Source organism: Semicossyphus pulcher, unplaced genomic scaffold (assembly GCF_022749685.1).
Source record: "Semicossyphus pulcher isolate SPU_LCO1_2020_fin unplaced genomic scaffold, fSemPul1.0.p SCAF_4, whole genome shotgun sequence".
NCBI classification, from domain to species: Eukaryota; Metazoa; Chordata; class Actinopteri; order Labriformes; family Labridae; genus Semicossyphus; species Semicossyphus pulcher.
The window spans coordinates 18,009,169-18,031,535 of NW_027211715.1; the positions used below are offsets into that span (position 1 = coordinate 18,009,169).

At 40.8% G+C, this 22,367-nt stretch overlaps 1 protein-coding gene across 1 annotated transcript in view; it reads right to left on the bottom strand.

Annotated features, from left to right (window-relative positions):
- The window catches only part of faf1 (Fas (TNFRSF6) associated factor 1), a 61,733-nt gene extending 41,884 nt beyond the window's left edge, over positions 1-19,849 (bottom strand). The window contains exons 1-7 of the mRNA XM_069679899.1: positions 19,572-19,849; positions 17,575-17,643; positions 14,759-14,805; positions 12,323-12,588; positions 12,125-12,216; positions 10,622-10,713; positions 3,069-3,174 (exon numbers count right to left, since the gene is read on the bottom strand). Coding sequence (XP_069536000.1) covers positions 3,069-3,174; positions 10,622-10,713; positions 12,125-12,216; positions 12,323-12,588; positions 14,759-14,805; positions 17,575-17,643; positions 19,572-19,631 — 732 coding nt within the window. The 5' untranslated portion in view covers positions 19,632-19,849. The remainder of the gene's footprint in view (positions 1-3,068; positions 3,175-10,621; positions 10,714-12,124; positions 12,217-12,322; positions 12,589-14,758; positions 14,806-17,574; positions 17,644-19,571) is intronic.
- Between the last annotated feature and the right edge of the window lie 2,518 nt (positions 19,850-22,367).

The window sequence follows — 22,367 nt, forward strand, 5'->3', positions numbered from 1 at the left end:
CAAAGACAAACAGTGTTATTTAGAAAACTTAGCACCTTACGGAACATGTTTCTCCAGGTAGCCGAAGTTTTTGTTGCAGCCTCCACTCACAGAACAATGCATGTGTTGGCCACATGAGCCGTCACACAGGGAGCAAAACTGTCTAATGCTGCCCCCTGTCTGCCACAACAGACATCTTACTGAGAAGTTAGACTGCAATAATTAAAACAATTATACTAAATCCATAACTCTCAGACACAAATAATTACATGAAACAGTTAAAACTTGTTTCATCCACAACACTGGAGTATTATTGGAGAGTACATATATGTCATCAGGCAGTAATAAGCAGTGAAAACTCCAGCCGCTAATGAAAACCCGACTTGTACACACAGAAGCTTTAATATAAGGTGCTGTTTTAAATAAAGCAGAACATCTTAATGTTGAGTACAGCGCTGATTTGTGTGTTCATGTTCATGTTGAGATGAGACAGGGGTGTACGAGCCAGTCACACACAACATTAGCTAGACTGGCTGTGGTGCTGAGCTGCTGGGCGATACGGCAAAATTAATGATCCAATCATTGTAAATGCCAATTGCCTGTAATCCCTGGCTGGAAGCAAATCAAAGAGGAGGAAAGGTTTCCGTTAAACAGTCACAAGCTCTCCCTCTCTCCCTCTCTTTCTTCATCTCCCCTAGGCACCAGATGCCTTTCTTTCATTCCTTTTTCGATCCAACCTTCCTTTTCTCAGCTCTGTAGCCTTGACTGCATTTGGTTCCTATATGTCCCCCAGCTGCGGAGCAGAGATGGGGCCCGGGCCCAGCCCCGGGGGGCAGAAGAGGAGGGAAATCCCCAGGACAACTGGTCTGGTCACGGACACCCCGAAACCAGCAGCCATCCCTATTCTACCCTCTACGTCCCTGGCAAACATTTGCTCTCCAGCTTAGCTCAGAAGCTAGCCAGCAACTTACCCCCACACTCTTGTCTGGTAATGCCAATCAGAGTCTACAGCGCGCAGCGCTCTAGAGATGTAGAAGAAAGAAGGTAGAGACAGGACACTGGGAGAGGGAGATGGAGAATGAAGGAATAGAAAGGGAGGGGCAAGGGTAGTTCCCTGAGAGCCACAAGGCAAAGCCAGAGCCTTTGGCAAAGACAAACAAGAAGACAGGACTCTATCCCCATTGATATGCACAAGCAGGGACCATCGGCTAGTCTTCAGCAAAGACAAAAGGGAGAATGGGGAGAGAAAGGTGCTCTGTAGTGGAGGCCATATGTGTTCGTGAGTGGACACAGTATGAGCAGAATGGGGAGTCAGGCTGGCTGAATATGGTGTTACTTCTTTGTTGCATTCTTAAGTCTTCTTATGATGACAGAAGTGCACTCCCTCTCTGCTATGTGTCTTTGTAAGTGCTTGTATCTAAAATTTTTACTCACCGACTCATCTTCTTTACTAAATTACGCAAGAGCAACTTTATTGAAGTCACCCTCAGCTACTACTTGACCGCCTGTCTCTACTGCCTGTACTTTCACCTGAAGCTGTCATACTGTCTACATAACCTTTTAAAACGTTCCCTATAAAGTCTTTACACACGGTTCTATTTCCTAACACATTACAGTAATAAGAAAGAAAAGACGCCAGCCCCCTGGCTGAAGAGTAAATATATAAAGAGCGTTGTCAACATGGGGCAAACAGAGTCCAGATCTATGCAGGTTAAAGTTCTGGGCCTCATTTTCACCGCAGGGGGCCTTGAGATGCCTAAAGACAAGCATGCGTAAGGAAAAGACCGCGACATGGAGGCCTGTTTAAGCCCACATTGTCCCTTCTCTCTCCCCTACGGCCTCACACAGCACCCCCACCAAGCCAGCAGTCCTTTGCCTCCTTTCTGTGTCCATGGTTCCCCCCTCCCACACCGCAGGGACCCCTCCCCAGTGTTTGTAATCCCACCAGAAACACTTAAGGTTCACAGTGGGTGCTCATCAAAACCATCTGCCTGAGAAGAGGGTGAGAGGGAAAAGAGAGGGATGACGGAGGAGAAAAAGGAGAGAGCGAGGGAGAGAACGAGGGAGGCGAGCTGCCTCCTCCAGTTCAGATGTTGGTTGTACTAATCTGTTCAATTAGCACCATTACAAGCCCTGCTAGTAGCCTGATTATTATTAGTGTAGTCTTCACTCGCACTGAGGAGCAAGGCCGAGCTGCAGAGAGCAAAGACCGTAAAGGGAACACCTTTCACTGCTGTTTCAGAGCACATAATTAGCTGGATGTAAAACATGGAGACCAAAGAGGAAAAAAAACAGGAGAGATGTAAAGTGGGACTTCTCTATCCTGCCTGATCGGTCTATGGGGAGCTTATTTCCCCTCACCTGTGACAGCAGGATATCCACTCTGAATAAGAAGTGCCACCTGCTCAGGTCTCCCTCTGCACAGGGGGTAGAGCAGGACGGTACCAGGGTAGTAATATAGTGTAGTGTGTATGGCCAAACATTGACACACGCGCACATGCTAATCTACAAAGGCAAGCATATATTTTCAAGCTTCAATCCATATGCAGCTGTAGTTCTAAACGATGGATAGTAAGACATACTATCATCGCACTGGGTCCAGTATGAGTTACTATAAATATTTCATATGCCGCTAAATCTACTGTTCAGTTTCACATGTAGAAAATGAACGGACTTGGTCTTTTTCTATCGCTACTGCATTCCTAGATCAAACAATGTTCAGTATTTAAACTGCTTCCTTGACCGCTGATAGAGAGAGGGGGGGGGGGGAGAGAGAGAAAGAAGCTGAGTAGTGGGAGCTGGGAGAAAAAGAGGGGGTTGTAACAGACCGCAGCTGTGAGAGTAATTATGTGCTCGGAAATGTGATCATTTGTGATGAATAATGAATCGATGGCTGAGATAGACTAGCGATGTTTGGCCAATGGAATGAAAGCTGTGTTATGGGAAACTAGGAAATCAGGTACAATAATATTATGTATGTGAGAGCGTGTGGGTGAGTTACTGAGAGCCTTTGTATGGTTCTGGTCATATAAAGTGACTCTCTGATATCCTGTGTAGTCTCTGTGTCTACATACACGCTGCTGACTTACCTCCTGTATGGTTCTGGAGCCGGGGAAGTTGAGACTGTAGTCCCTCTGGGCCTCGCGGTGGCTGATGACCAGCAGAAAGTTCTGGTTTAATGACTCCTCGAGAGCACTAGATGAAGAGGGGAAAAGGTACACATTAAAAAATAGGGATTATCAGGAAGTGTAAAACTAGAAATGGATGCAGACATGAACATGTTAAAGAGGTTAGGAAGAATAATGAAGCAAGAGGAATAAAGGAAGGGGGGCACAGAAAACAAACATTATCACTGACAGCAATTCAGTCAAGTAAAGGGCAAGCTGAAACTTGTCAAGCAGTGGTAGCCTGCTGGCCCACGAGGAGGTGGGTGCCTCCTCTGGGGGCTAGTCGCCCACTTCTCTGGTTGTGTCTTAACAAGCCTGGCCAGAGCTGCGCTCAGCACAGCGGGCCACCACAGCTATGACCACCTGCACTGTAACAGCATGGAGTCCATAAAGCTGCCTTATTGCTAATGCTAACAAACCTGGCAGCTGTTATGAAATAAGCCCTGGAGGGACTTCAGCACCTTCTTAACTACAAATCTTTGGGGTGTTTCTTTCAAGTTTTTTTCCTGTGACATACAGTAGCACAAACTGACCACGTGCGGGGTTTGGTTTTTGACCAACAGCTGCTCCGGGTACTGAGTTTACTCGCGTTCCAAATTAGTTTATTTTGTTTCATAGTGTGGAAGATGCGAGAGACAATCCCTGCGCCTACTTTCATTCTGCAGCCAAAACACAAATAAAGACACCGTAAAGAGCCATTATGGTGCATCACGGTATACTACGTCTTCAGCAGATGCTGCTGGATTACTGCTGTATTTGTCTACTTCACTGTCACTGTCTATCTCCTGATTATAGTCATATTTTTTATAATTCATATCAGTTCATAGCAACTAAAGACGATTTATGACTCTGTAATGCTACGATACTCCTGAAAGATTCTTCTTTTTTAATTGAAATGTAGGTATTACAGTAGAATATTGAGGTCAAATAATAAAAACTATGTCAAAGTCTGATAATTTAGCAGGGTATCGAAAATTATCTCACTTTTATCTACATGAACAAATTGATCCCTTACAATTTTAAATCACTGAAACAATTTGTTTGTAGCAACCTGTTTAAAATGTATTAATGACATATTTTTCCCATCAAAGCAGGAACAACAATTACATGTGGGCAAAAAAAATTAAGATAGAAGCACTGATCTGAGTTTGCACTCTGACAGTGGATGTCATGTGCCGATAACATCGTGATCATGCAGTGAAGGCACAACTTGTCCAAGAGGCCCTGAAGCGAAGGGCCTGACTTTCTGGACCGGCACCGTAGCTCGCTCACTAGCTGACGGCGCTGACAGAGGCGCTTAGAACAATGCAAACGCAGACATTTTGTGTGCTTCACGTAGAGAGGAGGAGGTGGGGGAATCAACTTTTGGAAGCTTCATTTACAATAAGCTGTGAGGTTAAGTAGCGTTTTGAGCAAATGCTGGGTCTGTGAGGCTGAATATCAATGGGAGGCTTAAGGGCCGAAGCAGGCACTTAATCAGGGCTCAGAACCCAAGGAGAAGAGGAAGAGTTGAGGGAAAGAGAGGGATGGGGGAATTAATATGTAGCGCACACATTAATTATGCAATCACACCCTTAATCTGCGCAGATCTGGACGAGCTTATGTTAACAGAAGCTCAAATTTACTGTAATGACAGCATATTTACATTGACTAAAACTACGAAATCAATATGTAAATGTAATGTTTGTTGTAGCTAACTGGGGAAGATTGGAAATGTGTGGAGTAGGAGAGAAGGATGCATACGTAATCGGGCTGAGCAGAAGGATGAGCAGGATGTGTGTGCATGTGTGTGAGAGAGGTAGAGTCAAAGAGAGAGAGGGAGGAGAGATGGAAGGGGTAGGGACACATAAATAAGGATCTAGCTAATATCGTGATTATGTTTGGACACAGTCCCGAGCTACTGCTGGCAGGCAGCTAGACTCCTAAATAGACAGAGATAGAGGGTAAACTGAGTGGAAGTGTTACTCTGTCCTTCCAAGCAAAGAAGGAACATCTTATCAGTCATTTATGGCAGACCGGCGAGCCATTTGGTGTGTGTGGGTGGAATTCTGTTCAAGATTTACTTTGAAAAATCAGACCACTCATTGTGCTCTACAGTACAAATATAGCTACTCAAAATATCAAATGCATTCACAGGGGAAATAAACCTGCCATTCATAATGAGTCATTTCCTTGTCATTTCCCATCTGTCTAAAGAGGCCGGCTGGTTGATATATAAACAAAACACCCATGTTTCAAGTCTAATATCCCTTTGGCTCCACTGCTTTCACCACTGATGTTTTCAAAGCAGCTGTCTTCTGATAGAAGCAGGCCCCTCAAGCAGTATGAGGTTGAAATGTGGATGTCTCCGTGTTTGCTTCTGCCGTCAGAGGTCTCTTTCTCGCTCAACACACACACTCGTGACATCCAGGTCGGCCTGAAATATCTCTGGAGGTACTTGACATGGCATAAGGGTGCAGGGAGGAATATGTCATTTAACTTTAAGGACAGGGAAAATGGAGCGTTTTGCAGGGGAGAAGAGCAGGCTAAACAGATTGGTTTCATTCTGAGGTAAGCCCATCGCCTAAGCTGTGAGTCCCTGCGGCACAGAGCAGACTCTAGACCTTATTAAACTAGCACTGCCAGACACAGACACACACACACACACACACACACAATGTGACATGTGCCTGCAAAACACAAATACCCATACACACACATATTCAACCCAACCGCTCACACACTGACTCACCACCATCATGCATGTGTTTCCACTTCTTATAGACGCACATTAAAACACACTGACCAGGAGAGTGCATGCTGACTATTTTGGATGTAACACGTACAGAGGAGGTCATGAGGTACACACAAGGTCGTCTTACCTCCTCCACATTTTGCATCCACAACAAAGCAGGAGGATGCGAAACCGTTCTGCTCTATTTTGGTCTGCCATCCTGTCCCAAACTTGATCAGCATGCTAACTGGTAGATGCTTCCAATAAGGGCTGCTTTAGCTAACTAGCTTAGCTAGCTGTCATCAAAGCATATGTGAATCTGCTGCTGGATAGCTGACACACAAAGGGAGAGGAGGGAGGCAGGAAGCCACCATAAAAACCCACAAAACCTAATGAATCATTTTTGCAATTTCTAATTTCTTTTGGAGTTCAAATTAAAATAACCTTTCGTTGGCAAACATGCTTCCTGGGAGCTGAGCGGAGAGTAAACGAGCAAGGGAACAGGCTCCATTGAAATATTCATCAGGCCTTCATCATTTATGCAAGAGATTAGCTCCTCCTCAACACCCTCTTGTATTCACAGGCAGTCATCAACATGGCCACAGAGAAAAACCTTCTTCATAGCAAGCTTTAACACTGCAGTGCTAACTGCACAGCACATCGCTAACTAAATACCTACCTGAGATGGATTGGTGCTCAACGGAAAATCTCCCAAAGCCTCAAGATTTATTTCTAATCAAACATGACAACTAAGAGGAGTTTACTCAGCGGGATCATAATGACAGAGCAGCACTGTTTAATCAGTCGGTCTGGTCGAGGTGTGTGTGCTGTATGAGCCAAGCTCTACAAAGTAATTGCCAGGGATATTACCATTTATGGGACATTTGCATTTTTACTCAGCAACAATTTGAAGCAAATAAACTTCGTGAAATTGAATTTGGGTCTTCAGAATAAAACTACAAACTAGCAAATACATATTAATGGGAAAGTAGTAGTTTCATTAACCTTATTTTAAACATATAGTTAAAGATAAACATTTCAATTGATTTCAATATTTGCCATGACTAGCCACAACATTACTCTTGCTGTGAGTGATTATAACACATACATTTAATGCTTTTATACAGATATACCTACACTGGCTTTTTAATAGAGATAGATCTGGCTTATATCACTGCACTGCAACTTTATGTTTCTGTATATCTCTCTCTCTAATCATGTCGTGAATGGCTGTCTCTTACTGTGTCTCTTCTTTGACACTACCACTACGAGTCCTAACAAGCAAAACAAACCTGGTGTACAGTTTAACTGACAAGTGTATTTACTACTAACCTTTTTTTTAATCAGCTTTAAATTACTATTCATTTAATAAACCCTCTCATGGGGAATTAATTAAATCTTTCATGCAAGCTGGCTGACTTGATGTTAGTGCGTCTTGTGCCACCTTTATAGTAATTAAACAAGAGCCCAAACTTTACTATGGAAACTTGTGTGACAGCTGATGTTCTTCTTCTTTGGTATCAATATTACAGTCACTTCCAGTAGTGCTACCACAATTTTAGGTATAGAAAACAATTATTAGCCATCTATTATTATCTATGAAAATTTAAGTCATGACATGGATGTACAGTTTTTAAAGTATATTTGAAGCCAGCAATGTTGCTTACAGCATGTGAGAATGCAGCTTTAGAGTGAGCAATGTGCATGGAGGTTAATACAGAGAAAAGGACAGCTAAGCAGACATTTTAATTAACATTCCGTAAGTTAAATTAATTATTTAAACTTAATTATTATGATTAATTATATTAATATATATTTTGCAATTTTTAAGTAGGCGCAGGTCTTATTGGATAAAGCCTGAAACTTGAATGACGGACGATTAAAACAGGCAGAAGGTTCAGTCTATGACCTCATGACAGCCTCTGTAGGACTGCATTGTGTTTGATTGGTTTAAGGTGAAAACTATTTTGATTCAGTTGCAGTGGCCAAGCTTGAAAAGCTTGCGCTTGGAAATCTTTTGCAAACATGTCTTAAAATTGTTTGGTAAGTACAGATTCAGCTTTTTTCAGGCACGGTCTCTTTTGCATTAACCCATACACTTTCTATGTTCGCTTATATTGAATTGTTTTCTTTGCATTTCTCTAATTTGTACTGTATCTTTGGAGCTATCTGGCACTATAGTTTCCTTCAGGATGAATAAAGGTCTATCTTACCTATCCTATCGTATCTCATTTTACCTCTATCAGGAGCTGCTGAAAAACAAAAACAGCTATTGAAAATTATGTAATAAAGAGGCAACAGATATTGACAATGTGTGTCGGAACAGTACTATAAATAATAATACTTAACAAATACTAGTATGTTGCTAAAGAACAATAACAATAGTAACTGTGTATTTAAGGAAGTTGCATACATCTGTGATTTTTAATTGAGGCTCCTCTATTAAGCACAATAATTTGGTTCATCAGTGTTTTTTTAATTATTGTGCACAAGTATGTCCTGTTACCAGACCAGATAAGTTCACTTTAACCAGGAGCTTGAGTCAGTATGGTGGTGATGATGTGTGCTTCCCCATCTGCCGACATTGGGTTAAGGACTGAGCTTCGTCTACTGCAACAAATTTGCACACACTGCACACAAATTGCACGAACTGTGGAGTTATGGTGTGACCACAGTTTATTTTTACTGCATACCAACAGCTTGTCTGGTCCCGCTACAGGGGACTGCTCCCCCTCGTTCTCTGTGATCTGTCACCTATCCTCTCCCAGTATGACAACAGGGTCACCATACACACACACACAAATTTATACACAAACGCATGTGCATACACACAGAAGGCCACCCACTCCATTCAGCCCCAACTGTCCTCCACCGAAATAGCTGACACAGAATAATGAGCTCCCGACACCCAAAATGATATCGATAACACTCGGAGAAACGGCAACGGCGCTGCTAAAAAGACACAGCAGTTGGTGGGGGAGTGAGAAGACGAGGAGAGGCAGAGAGGAGAGAGCGAGGGAGGGAAGACTGGGGAGATGAGGGCCATTAGCTGCCAACACAATATAACTACCACTTAGCCTAACTAGCAGGCAATGCGGCAAACTGCCAAATGACTTCTTTTACAAGTGTTCTGGTGACATGTGGATGCTTGCTTGGCTGCTAACACGAGAGAGTGTGCGGAGAGTAACAGTACAATTTCTGTTTTGATTCCACTGTCAACAAACAAACAAGGGCCGTTATATGTGAGACTATAAACAACTCTGGCTAATAAGAGGCATTCTATCTGAGAAGCGGGCCACTGGAAGTTGTCAAAAGACCAGTAATTATGATCCTTTGTAATTTCCTTTTGATTACATTTCAGATAAATGAGATACAGAAAAACTGGCATTGCAGAATGTTGCGTGAAAAGGTAATTTCAAAACCGATTTCAGGACTCTTTTAAACAGATATATTCAGCATTTTAAATGATTGCTTGCTTTTAAATAAACATCATGTAATTACAGCAGACTACTACTGCAGAAGAAGACCGGAGACACTTAATAGTCCTGAAGTGAGGCTGAAATTTTTAATGTTGATAGTTGTGTTGCTTGAAAAATATGCCTCTCTCAATAAACATTTATTTAAAATATATGATGTTTATGAATATAAATTACATTAAAAGGTCACAATTCGACATTTGCCTTTGCAAAGAAAACATTTTATTCCCTGTTGATGATCTTTTTCTCACAGACACCAAGTCCTCACTCTGATGATCACTCAGAGCGAGGCTTATTAATTATGAGCAGCATCGTCTAAAAATATGAGCCATCCTTTTAATAATCCCAGGAGAAGCACTGTACGTTCTCATCTCCCTCATTTGGCCTAGAAATGTCGGCAATCCGCACAGAAGGACCAGGACATCCAGGAAATGCGCACACATGCACAGCAAACTCGAGCTCTCCGACTATACATATATTGTAGAATAATAACGCAAAGCTAAATTACCATGATATGATATTTTACACACTGTCAAGTTTGTATCCTAAAATCTGATGCCTTATCCTCGTATTAAAAATAAGAAGGGTCACGGTCATCCTCATATACACAGGTGCAATCAAGAGAGAAATATGACTTCTTTCAACATTGTTTACCGGACACTGGTGAAAGGATGACAGCATGTTCAGCTGCCACCTGTGATTGTATTACCGCTTTGGTTTTCCACTGAGCGGCCTGACATTTCAGAGAGAGAGGTTGCTAATACTGCCACGGATTCACCGAAATGAAGAGAACAAGCTCTGGATGGAGAACACCGGCTTAATGACGCTTTCCCAACCAACCTCTATTATCACTGGGTGCTATCACTAATGTGTCAGACTAACAGGAACGACTACATATGAAGTGTGGATATCATGTACACAGTCTATGTAAGACGCAAAACGACCATCAGCCAGCAACAATAGCGGGCTTAAAGAACAAGGAGGAAATTATTATTTACACAACACACAGAGATTGCAGCCATGGATGTTCCTCTCAAAATGTCACAGTGGATATGAGAAAATGAATGTGCACCGGCAGGTCAAATGTCTCTTAATACTGCAATGAAAATGGTATTTACAGGCTGGATCCTGGACCAGTCTTCTTTATAACTGGACATAGATCGCCACCTAGTGTTCTTTATTAGGTACTACACTCATACCACTACCGAGAGCATTTCATACTTTATGTGCACCAGGATAGACGGAGAAGGATGTTTTCTGAGAGTGATGATGGCTGAAATGAATACCTGTTTTTGCTGGTGCTGGCAGTAGCGGCGATTTCTGGGGTCAGGACGTAGAGACTGTTGTTCTTGGGTAGGTGTAAACTTCTCAGCACCGTCTGATTACAAGCACACACATACAGATACAACTTTAATAGTTCCACTCACTAAGGAGGATTTATAGCAGTGGAGATAATGATTTGTTGAGGGAACACATTTGCACACACAACATGTGAATATTTACTTTTCAAGCACTAAAACTTATTACATCTCCTGATGAATTATTTCAGGGAAGCCCATGATTATGCACTTCTTGATAGAACTGGAAATATATTTTTTTTTTTAGTCAGTGTGGGGAAGGCATGTTGCTAATTATAAAACTTTGTGAACTAAGAAAGACCATGACGGCTGGTGGTGTGATACTGCTTGGAAACTCACTTATGGTTTTATATGGTGTTTAGATAGTGTTCAGACAGTGTTAAATGACATAATGCTTGCTACATACAAATGCTTTCAAGAATGCAATCAGTAACTGTCATAACTGCTTACTGTCTGTGCTATTAATGTATCTGTTGGCTGGCCTGCATTGTCCACCCGTAGACTAAATCACTAGCATGTCCTTATCTATAAGACAACTCTTAACTTGCTTCCCTCTTACTTATGTAATTTTATTAATCTGAAAAATGCTGAAAGCTACAGTCTTCGCTCTGTGACCCACTCGCAAGGCTTGATTTTTGCTATCTGTCCCCAAAGTGCGTCTTGAAATGGGGAAAAGGTGTTTCAGGTACATTGCTCCTGCTGCAGGATTTGGGTCTGAAGGACCTGATCTCTTTAAATCTTTTTAAAAGTAGATTGAAGGCGTTGGAGGAAGATGCATCAGGTTCTAGATGCTTTGATTAATGATTTCAGCTATGTGACCTAGAATATACAGACTTATTTTTGTTATGTGTTGTATGTCTGAAACTTTGTTAAAATGTGCTGCTGCTGCTGTCTTGGCCAGGGCACTCTTGATCTCTCTTAATCTCAAAGAAGCTTTTCCTGGTTAAATAAAATTATATAATAATTACGGTACAATATGTACATGACTATTCATGTGTACAGGCATATATACAATGTGTATACAGGTACATATTTATTTGTAATGTGTCTATGTATACAGTATTAGCAGCGTTTGTTCTCAGTTTGGGGTGTTTTTTTAATGTTATTTTAGTTTTGTATTTGTGTTTTTTCCCTTCTGTTGTTGTTTATTATGTCTCTTTAAAATGAAAACAAAAAGATAAATCAGTATCCAGCAGAATTGAAATAAAAAAGTACAACGCAGAGTTGTGCAAACGCAGAAAATAAAGGAAAACTGTGTATAAACTGTATGTATATATACATAAAATAAAATGTATATAAAAACTGATACGTGTGGATAAAATTAACAAAAACAAAGGAAAATATTAAAGGTTACATGTTTAGTTCATATCATTAGTCCTATTTTTTAATTGGCATGTTTGTGACGTGCATTTATAAAGTCTATAAACTCACACTGTCAGATACATCTCCACTCTTCCATCCTTTCAGCTGCATTTTGGACACTGGAACCCCAAGCTCTGTCTCTAGGATTTGTTTGATTTCTCCTGTAATAACATTTACACAGTGCAGGGAAAAATTTAGCTTCAGCACAAAAAGGGAATATGGTGGTTATTATAGACAGTATCTTATGTTACTGCTTATGGTGCTCACCGACTGTGCTGCCTTCCTCCAGTACCAGCTCTACAGAGCGCTGCCGGTACTCCACCCTGAAGTTGAGCATCCGGGGCTGACGCTCTACAATGTGTCGGGAGGAGGAGTTGCTGGGACAAAAAGCTGAAGTGGAGGACGACGGAGGAGAGGAGGACGAAGACGAAGAGGAGGGAGGAGGAATTGAACCTCCTGCTGCTGCATCGGCTGCTTCTGATTGGCTAGGAGGTCCGTACATGCTGGCCTGACTCGCCTCATTGGAAAAGTTACTGCACAGAGGTCAAAAGGTTAGAGATTGTGGAGTCGAAATTTATTATCGTTAAAATCACAGGGTGTTTCATGGGCATAAGACACAAGCTAGGCTAATATTTGTGGCCGCATGAAAGTTGTCTTTGTGATCTTCTTTAGCCTGTAACCTGATGGTCAAGAACAGAGGTTACTGCAACACAGAAACATCACAACAAAAGGCTTTCCCTCCCATCCTCCCTTACAATATCTGCTTATTCTCTCTCATGCTTTTCTCAGTGTGTGACCCATGTGTCACACAACACAGTAAATAATGTCTTTGTCTCCTGACCGTGAACAAAGTGTGCCCTTTGTTCCTTGAAGTGTAAGCAGCAACTGTCTCACAAGAGAGTGTGCCAGACTCAGGCGTACAGACAAAGGCCGTATTTTATTTGGCCCACTACATTTGAGGGGCCACTGTCCTGAGGCGAAGGCTGGCAGTCAACTCCCGAAAAACCTCCACAAACAGGCTAGGCCAAGAGGCGGGAATTTAACTCAATAATATCACATTATAACTGTCTCCACCAACACAAACCCATTTTCTGGGATTGTTTCTAGCTAATATAACAGGCAGTGTTTCAGGTGGAATGATCACACAGAGTAGTTGTCTGATTTAAGCCCTGTCTGCTAGTAAATAGATTTGACTTGGCATAAGTCAGGAGTGGTACAGTTGGCAAAATACAAGTTGTGAAAAAATAACAAATATTGATACAAAATTGACAACTACTATCATGTGACAAATCCTACAAATTGGGTAGAAAGGGAGATAAAAAAAGAAAAGCATCATGAAAATAAATGTTTATGAGACGAACTCTCAGAACAAACGAGTGCACTTTCACCTAAACTTGGCACAGCAACACCTAAGGCCGTTAAATTGTCCGTTGTTGCCGTTTGGAGATTACTTCCACGCTGCCCTACATCTAGATGGCACTGTTCTTCTGTGCAGTCCAAGACGTGTCCTGAAGCAGACAAAACTGTTGAGGCCTTCACCCACGGATAAACTGTCAGACCAGTGATCAGGCTCAAAGGAGGATTCTGCATTTTTATCATGTCCGACCAGGAAATGCCCTGAGGATTTTTGGTTACCGATGAACAAGGCAAGCTTCTTATAATTCCCAACCTGCTTACTAAAGAGGACACAGGGGAAATGGATTTTAGACAGGAGTGTTGGCATAGCCTCCAACTGGCTCCAGCTCATGTCACGTCATCACAGTCTGTTTACTGGGCAACCCCAGCCGACTCGCAGCAGTGCCAGCCACTTAGCAAATGTGTTGGCTGCTGGTCACACTGCCAGCCAGCCTCCATTCATAGCAATGCGTGCCCTCGAGAAAGCCCTGCAATATTCTCATGGCCCAAGGGCCTGAACCACGTTTAACTACATACTTGCCTACGCACACAAACACACAAGCGTGTACACAAAATAAGACGGTTTAACAGAACGTCTCCAGTTTGAGTGGGTTCAGATCAGCTCATTGCATTCATGAGTGCAAACTAACGGTTGAAGGAAAGTGAAGAGCTCAAAGCCTCTTAAAGAAACCTTTTCTGCTCAGAAACTGTGTCCACTCTTGGCAGAACGCTTTCTTGCAGTTGCAGTGTCTTTTATATTATTCCTCTATCAAACAGTAGAATAGAAACCACAGCAGGAGCAATCACATCCAACTCAGCAGCATCTATTTTAGCATTAATTGATGGATACATGTGTGTATGTGGTATCTTTTAAACAGTGCCTATTCAGTGCACCGTTCAACTAGTGTACAAACTATAGCCACTGTAATCAGGGTAAAAAAACAAGATAATGCACGATAAGACAGACACTTAATCTGCAACTTTACTTGTCATCACTGAGGTGAGGAGGTCAATTTCCTGATAATATGATCAGGCCGTTTTGTCACATTTCCTGTTTGACAGTTGCTTTACTTGTATACAGTATCTCCACGTAGATGCACACGTATTGTCACAGGCACAGCTCTGGTGCCATCACAACTATTCAGAATTCTTGGCACCGTCTTATACTTTTAATATATTATCCTTGTACAGAAAAAACATAGTGTTTTGAAAGTCAAATATGATATGCAGCTAACATTCATTCAGTGTTGTAAAGTCTGGTACATTTTCTCTAAATGTACAGTAAATATAAGGCAACATGGCTATTACCTTTGTAAGATCCCATTCTCCTGTGGTATCACTCCATTGATGGCTGCCTGTAATGAAAGTGAAAGTATATTATACAACAGAATATCATGACATTTTCTTGTTTGAGTGTCTGTGACATAAACTGAGAGGCCAGTGGATATTGTAACATTACACTCACCAGCCACTTCATTAGGTACACCTGTACAATCTAATGCAGTTCAATACAACAGCACTGCCGTGGATTCTGCTTTTATGAAGTTGACTAAAGGTAGTGTTGTACTGAACTACATTATATTGAGATGTGTCTCTAATTTTTTCTCCTCCTTATTTACATATATGAGGGGGCCAGGATTAGAAACACCTCTGAATATAATGCAGCTCAGTACAGCCCCACCTCCAATTATGACCTCGACGCTGAAATATCATTGAATTAACACCTCTATGACAACTTAGAAAAAAGCCTGTACATTACAGGTAATATAAAAGCAAACCTTATGGCTGAGCTGGTGTATTGGATTACATTAGATTTTTCAGGTGTACCTAATGAAGTGGCCGGTGAGTGTATATTTCTCTTCAGGTATTTTGACAATTACGACTAAGAGAGAAACGCTATTTGTTGCCAAACCTCAAATCAATTTGGTTCAGGAACTTTTCATGCATGCAAAGACAAAACTCAACATGCTAACCACTCATTCACCCTAGTATGAAAACAACCAGGTTACCCTGTCTGTTGTAAGTTTACTACCCATTTTGTCAAAAAGAACGGGGCTAATATTCCCCACAATTTCTAACCTTAACTTAATTAGATATATCAAAATGTCTTCTTTGATTTTTTCTGAGCAAAAAAGGACCTACATTCATACATTACTGTCTGTAAAGGTTGCTGTTGGACCAAACAGCCACATGTAACCAGAAAAAATCACCAGGTACATCTTAGTTTATTCTGTATCATACTGTTTGTCAAAGAGCGCGTGACATTTGCTGGTCGAAAGGTCTCAGAAAGCGACAGAGAATGATGGAAAATTCAAATAGGCTGGCTGATCATGACAAAGAGAGCTGAAAGGACACACATGATAGTAACCACTGTCAGCACTGCGCTTTTGTTTGAATGGACAATTGATTGGATTTCACTCGAACACTTACTATTCTTCACAGGAAAACAAGCAAAAAAAAAGTCAGTTGTTACGTGCTGGCATTATCATGTCCCCCATTCCCTTTGTGTATAGAGTGTATAGAGTGTATAGAGTGGCGATAGTGGATGGATGCCTTCAACAATCATTCATCTTGTCACAATGTAGGAATTACAAAGATAAGGTTAAAAAAAGAAAGAAAGAAAAGGGGCTGTGTGGAACTTAAACCAGGTGTAAACAAACTCCAATGCAGTACAGAACAGAAGTCTTCGGTCACTCAAGATTCCACTTTTCCACTTCAATTAAGATCTAATTGACTGACCTTCTGATTTTTATTTAGCTTTTTTCCTTTAGTTTTCAGGTAAAAAAATATTTTAATGTAGTTGATGCCACATTGATTATATTGATCAAGAAGGTAGGCAAAAGCAGGAAAAGCACAAGTGTGATAAATAAGATTAATGAAGACTGAATTCCAGTTTCAGTTTCTTCTACCCCTATCCCACTTATAGCTCGAATTCTACAGTAAAAAAAATGTTAGTGTAAAGTACCTGAAGTTTGGAAAAGTTGGCTGTGACTTGGATATAAAACAAAATTATAGCCTCTAAACATCTAACACCCTTAAACACAGTTCCTTACAGCTTGCTTATTTGCAGAGAGAAGAGGCTGTAGTCCTCTTGGATTCATTGGGGTGCATCAGCAAACTAATTTAGACCAAGAAATTATAACTAGGATCAGTTTTTTCCAATTTAAGGAATGAGATAGACACTCTTATGTGCATTGTTAAGATTAAATGGAACAGTGTATCTAGCGATACTTGGGCAAAAACATTGCAGCATACAAACCACACAGATGTGATGTCTGATGTGAATTAAGCTGCAGAATGGTTTGAGAATTTCTTTGGATATTTTGTTACTTTTATTTTGCATTTTTTAACCTTAATCTGGTCCGACATGAGATCAAGCACCACTTTTAATCCACTAAAACATTAAAATTCAGAGGAGGAAGGGGACAAGCCGTATTTCATTCAGCAAATGTCATTAATAGTGAATGTATCTGTTGTTTGGAAAGTCATTCAACTGATCACAAGACAGAAAGCATTATAATGTGGGTGGATTAAACAATTCCCAGCTCTGCTTAACAATATCCTGGGGGAACTCTTCTCAAGAAGATACAGTTTGGGAGGGCTATCCCTTTAACTATTTAGATAAGTTGTTGTCAATGTTTACAAAAACTACCAGCTATTGCAGAGGAACTGCAAGTCGTCAGATTTACAGGTGCAGTGATTCCAGGCTCCACCATCTGTCCTGCCACTGCTTAGACTGCCTCCGCTGCCTGCTTTGAACTCCCGCCAGCTTCAGTCTAAATATAGACTGACCCCTTCTGACATGTACTGTGTGGTAAAGGTTTCCCTGTTTTTTAATCTTAATGAGTTAATACAAACCTGACAGAACACGTCCTCTCTTACCGTGTCTCTCTACCCAACAGTCACCCTGCCACACATTCTCTCTCACAGTCACTGCATTGAGGGGGCAGGGGTCAAGATACGGTCTGATTAAAAAGACATACTGGGCAAAATGAAGAAATTATTTGGCCATAACAAAATTACAGAGTGCTTGTTATTGGATGTTTGCTGCCCTCTTGAACTTGTTCTCTAGATGTCCAGTCTGTCAAAGAGCAAAGCCAAAAGCCTACACATAATGAACTTACCACTAAATCCCAGTTATTAAGCTCTAACAGAGTGATTGCTTCTGCAATGTTGTCGATTCCAGTGCAGGCCTGTGAGAGAAAAAAGTAAAGAAAATGGTATTACATGAGAGAAAGCATTGTATGAGATTTTACTGCAGTTTGTTTCACATTCTGATGTGCCCATACATAAAAAAACAAATTTCACATAATAATTGAGGAGAAAGAATGAAACCTTTCATTAATATGCTACCACCCATTACAGCAATAATTAAAGTGGTGGCTCAGTGATGTCTTCATCTAAAGAAGGTCCCCTCTGATTTCTGCCTGATATATTTGACTCTTATAGAGCAGGATAAACAAAAGGTATTTGGCGTTTTATAAAGGGATTTACTATACTTGAAAGTGAATCAGGAAACACCAATGCCAGTTGTAGCTGGAGTAGTCTAATATCTTGGATTTATCCGTTTATATTCTCCCTGAAGTGAAAGAAAAGAGCAGACCATCCGAGGCCAAAAGCATCATTTTCTTGCAGTCAGTGTAACTGAGAGAATCAAATCATATTCTTTGATGAAGTGACAGCAAATTCAAGGACACCACAGAGTGTCTGAATAAATACTGGTTTTTGGATATTTGCTCCTGTCTACTGGTGTTCCAGGGATTTGTTGAATGCCCAATTTCTAATGCAATATGTAGTATTGATAGTAGAGGCCAAACCTAAAACTGGCATATCCTTTAGTTTGCCGATGACACTGTTGATAGAAGTTTACTTTCAGAGCAGAAACAGGGACTCTTGAACTGTTTTACTTAAACACACGATACAGACAATGCTCCTTCTGTTTTATATGTATTATATGTATGTTGCTAATCAAACTATACATGTTGTTCTACTGGTGAGGTAGGCAATTTAACACTACTTCACTGGTATTATGATTTATAAGACAATGCAGCTTATTTTTTTCATTCAGTTTACATGCACAGCATCTCTCGTGCAACAGTGCTTAATCAGACTCCCCAGACATAAAAAAGACACTTTATGATATCCTACCACAAGTTTCTGAATGTATCTTAATTGTGGCTCATGAAGCTGCAACATCCATTGCAAAGGTATAGAGGATGATGAGCTCAAACATTAGTAAGTTACAAGTAATACCTCAATGTTTGGCAATCGTAGCACTTCCCCTTAAGATATGGGCCACAACATTCAAGTGTGGTGGCTCCTAAAAAAAACTAAACAGAGACAGACCCCAGCCACAATTGCTTGTTTAAACTGTACATATTTGTTTGTGCTAATTTTATAGAATTACATATTTGCTCTCATCCAAAGCAAATCAATTAAAAGAGGGGTAAACTTGTACACTTTAATTGCTGAGGTCAGTTTTCAAATATAATTTAAGATTTAATGTTTATGCCAAACACAAGGGTGCTAAAACATATCCTAGTGAGTGACGCCACCAATTATGTTATCTGTTTTAATGTTGATGTCAATTAACATGTTAACTAACCATACACAACGCTAAGTTTGTAAAAGGGAGCATAATTAAGTAGATTTTTTCATCAGCAAAATGTACTATCCTAGTCACAAACAGGGTTAAAAACAAGTTATCTTCAATGGACACGCAGTTTCTGAGGAGGGTTTCAAACCCTGACCGGACAACCAGCAATGTGTAAACAAGCTGACAGTTAACAACACCGCAGCTCTTCTTTGAGCTAACCAGGTTGTCGTTATCTGTCAAGCAAGCAAACTTCCTACCAGCGCAAAACACCAATTATTCCACTGTTTGGACCGGCAGACGTGATCTAGTTAGTGAGCCCACAGCTGATAATTACCCTCAGAATCGGTTAGCAAGCTGTCAGTTTGTTAGCTTAGTGTGCTAACACAGAGAGCCAAGCTCAGCTCAGGTCTGCTGTTTACGACGCCAGTCAGGTCGTGTGTGCTGTTGTTGACACTAGCCCAAGCAATATAACAACGGCAAACGGGGTACTGAACACAATATTTAGGACAAACAAACGAGACACACCTGAAAGTCCGCTAGAATCATTTCTCTATCCATGTTGCTATCGCCGCTTTCGGAGGCCATGGCAATGACTGGCTAAAAGCAATTCTTCTTCCACTGGCTCTCGTCGCCTTCTCGCCTCACAGAGGGACACTGAGTATTGATAAAATACTTCACTGAGACGTCACGACGAGTAAGAGGTTGGCAAATTGGATATAATACACTTTATCGGAATTTAACACCTTCAGATAGACACAGTTCTGTAAAGTAACAGTGTTCAGTTATCTCCTATCAGTATTGTCATCCAGCCATCGCTTTACGGTTGACGTAAAGTGGCTCTAAGTGTCGTGAAGCTCGAGTCGAGGATGTGAGATTAATTCTAACCGTCAACTTTCCTTTAGTCATATAAACATGAACGTATGTCTTTTTCAAGCTATCGCCACTGAAAAGATGTTAGACTATTTTCCCTTTTTAGTAATATTATTCCGAGTTATCTGGACTGGAGCAGCGTGCCTTTCTGGTAGCTCAAACTCAACTTCAGCCAACCATGCATTTTAATATTCTGTAAGCCAGGGTTTCCCACATCCAGAGCTGTGATCTCATTTAGCGTTTACATGGCCTAAACATTATGAATCTAGGTTTAAGGGTAAGAGTAATTTTGCCTGCAGGCCCTCCTACCCCACATACGAACCACTGACCCAAAGCTATCTGAGGTGGGGGCAAAATCATACTACCAGTCAGGGAAGTGAGGGTGAAGCATGTAATGACGGACTTTCAGTTGAGGGAGAAAAAGAAATAGGATAGAGCTGTGTAATTTTATGCCAAGCAAGAAACAATCTCTTAGCAGATAAAGAAGACTTGACAATAACTGTAGATCTGCCATGAAGCAGTGAAAATATTTTAGAGCATTCCATGTCTTCAGACGGGTCAGGCCCACGGGCAATTTGAAGTTTATAATAGTAAGAAAAAGTTTTTGTCTTCAGTTTCACATAAAACACTGTGGCACGATCGGTTCTGCAAATATGACGTATCTTGACAGATGTCCGATTCGATCCCTCCCTGGCACAGGAACAGTGTAAAACCAACCAACCTTTGTGTATTTACGCACGGCCACGCACCTGACACGTGCTTTAACCGCATATTGACCTGTACTGCTGATACTGCACCTGCTTTTCCTCATCGCTTTAGAGTAGCCTATATAGCACTGAATTACTTTGATAAAAGTATGTGAACACTTGATTTTTAATAATGACAAAGTGCATATATCCCCAGGGGCTTTTCTACTAGTTTACATTATATACTCTGACCTGAGCTCTGATGAAACAAATTTAGGCAGGCTTTGAAGCCCTACATAATCCCATCACTAGAGGGCGGCCTGATCATAGGAAACCAAGAGACGTTTTCCATTGTTGTTTAATTGTAGAAATCCTATGGAGGTATTGAGAATTAAATATGAAGTAGGATAGGCAACATGGGTTATCAATATTTTACAATGCTACTATGCTCTCTAAAATACAAACATCCAAGTGACGGAAGTAAGTCATTGTCTGCACCGTTATCACCGTTGCGTTGCGCCAGCAGCATCACGGTTGCCGTCACGTCATCCCGCCTATCAGCGTCCATCCAATCACAAATCACATCTTTTTGGCAACTTTTTCAAAATTATTTCCACCGCCGAGCTGCAGAGACAAACACCCTGCCTTCTACAGCTCAATTTACACTTAACGAACCATATGCTACAAAATGGCATGACGATGATTCAGCAGGAGCTTTGCAGTGTTTGGACATTTAGCCGGCAGATTTGAAAGACATTCACTCGGACATCGTTGTGACAGTGGCTCATGGAGGATTAACGGTTTTGGTGGTTCCCTTTTGATAAAAACAGAGAGGCTAATCGCGGATCGTCGGTCAGTGTCAGATCAGATCGGTTCCCTTCTCTCAGTCTAAGCCTTGAATGAAGACGTCATAACAGAATAATGGCCGAATAAAGAAGCGCTTTTTCTTAATTTTGGCATTTTTTTGAAAATGAGCGGGAATTGCGTGTAAATGACATGCGTAAATGGTAGGCATTTATGTTTCGTTTACATTTTGTTGATGATTTTTGTTTTTGTTTTTGTTTTTTTTAAGGCGTTCGACTCAGCAGGATTGTACAGTGCCAGTCTCCCGAAGAAAAGCTTCTGGTATGCTATTGATCACATTTTAAATATATATTTAAAAAATCCAATATCAATCCTACAAATTAAAACTTCGATTACCAACGTTCTTATAGCTGCATGGGGGTTATATTCTCTGGAAATAAAAATGTGTTAGCCGAGTATAAATCTGATTTCATATTAAATTGGACATCTGCACTCGATCAGATAAAAAAAACGCATCACTAGACAGTTTCGGATACTAGATGGTGCTCTAACAACAAGTATAATTGCTAGCAGTTAGGCCTTTAGTTGTTTTTACATAGATGTCATATAGGCCTAATTAGGACCTCCAGTGCAACGAACAGAAGTAATTTAAGTTTACCAGGCACTCAGAAGCTTAATTGCACATCTCAAATATAAGCATGCATATAGGAATATATTAAATATATTAAATAACTGGCTACATCAATTTAAATTTTAATTTAGAGATCAAAAAGAGGGAAAAAGAGAGTGTGATTTGTTGCCACTCTGGATTCTCTTCATTGAGCACTGAAGTCATTATGCATGAATAATAGATTCATAATATTAACACTGAAAGTGGGAAAGTATCAAAACTATAAAGTATCAAGACCATAACTGTGTAAAATGGGCATCCACATGGACCTGGATCAAAGTTGAAAGTAAT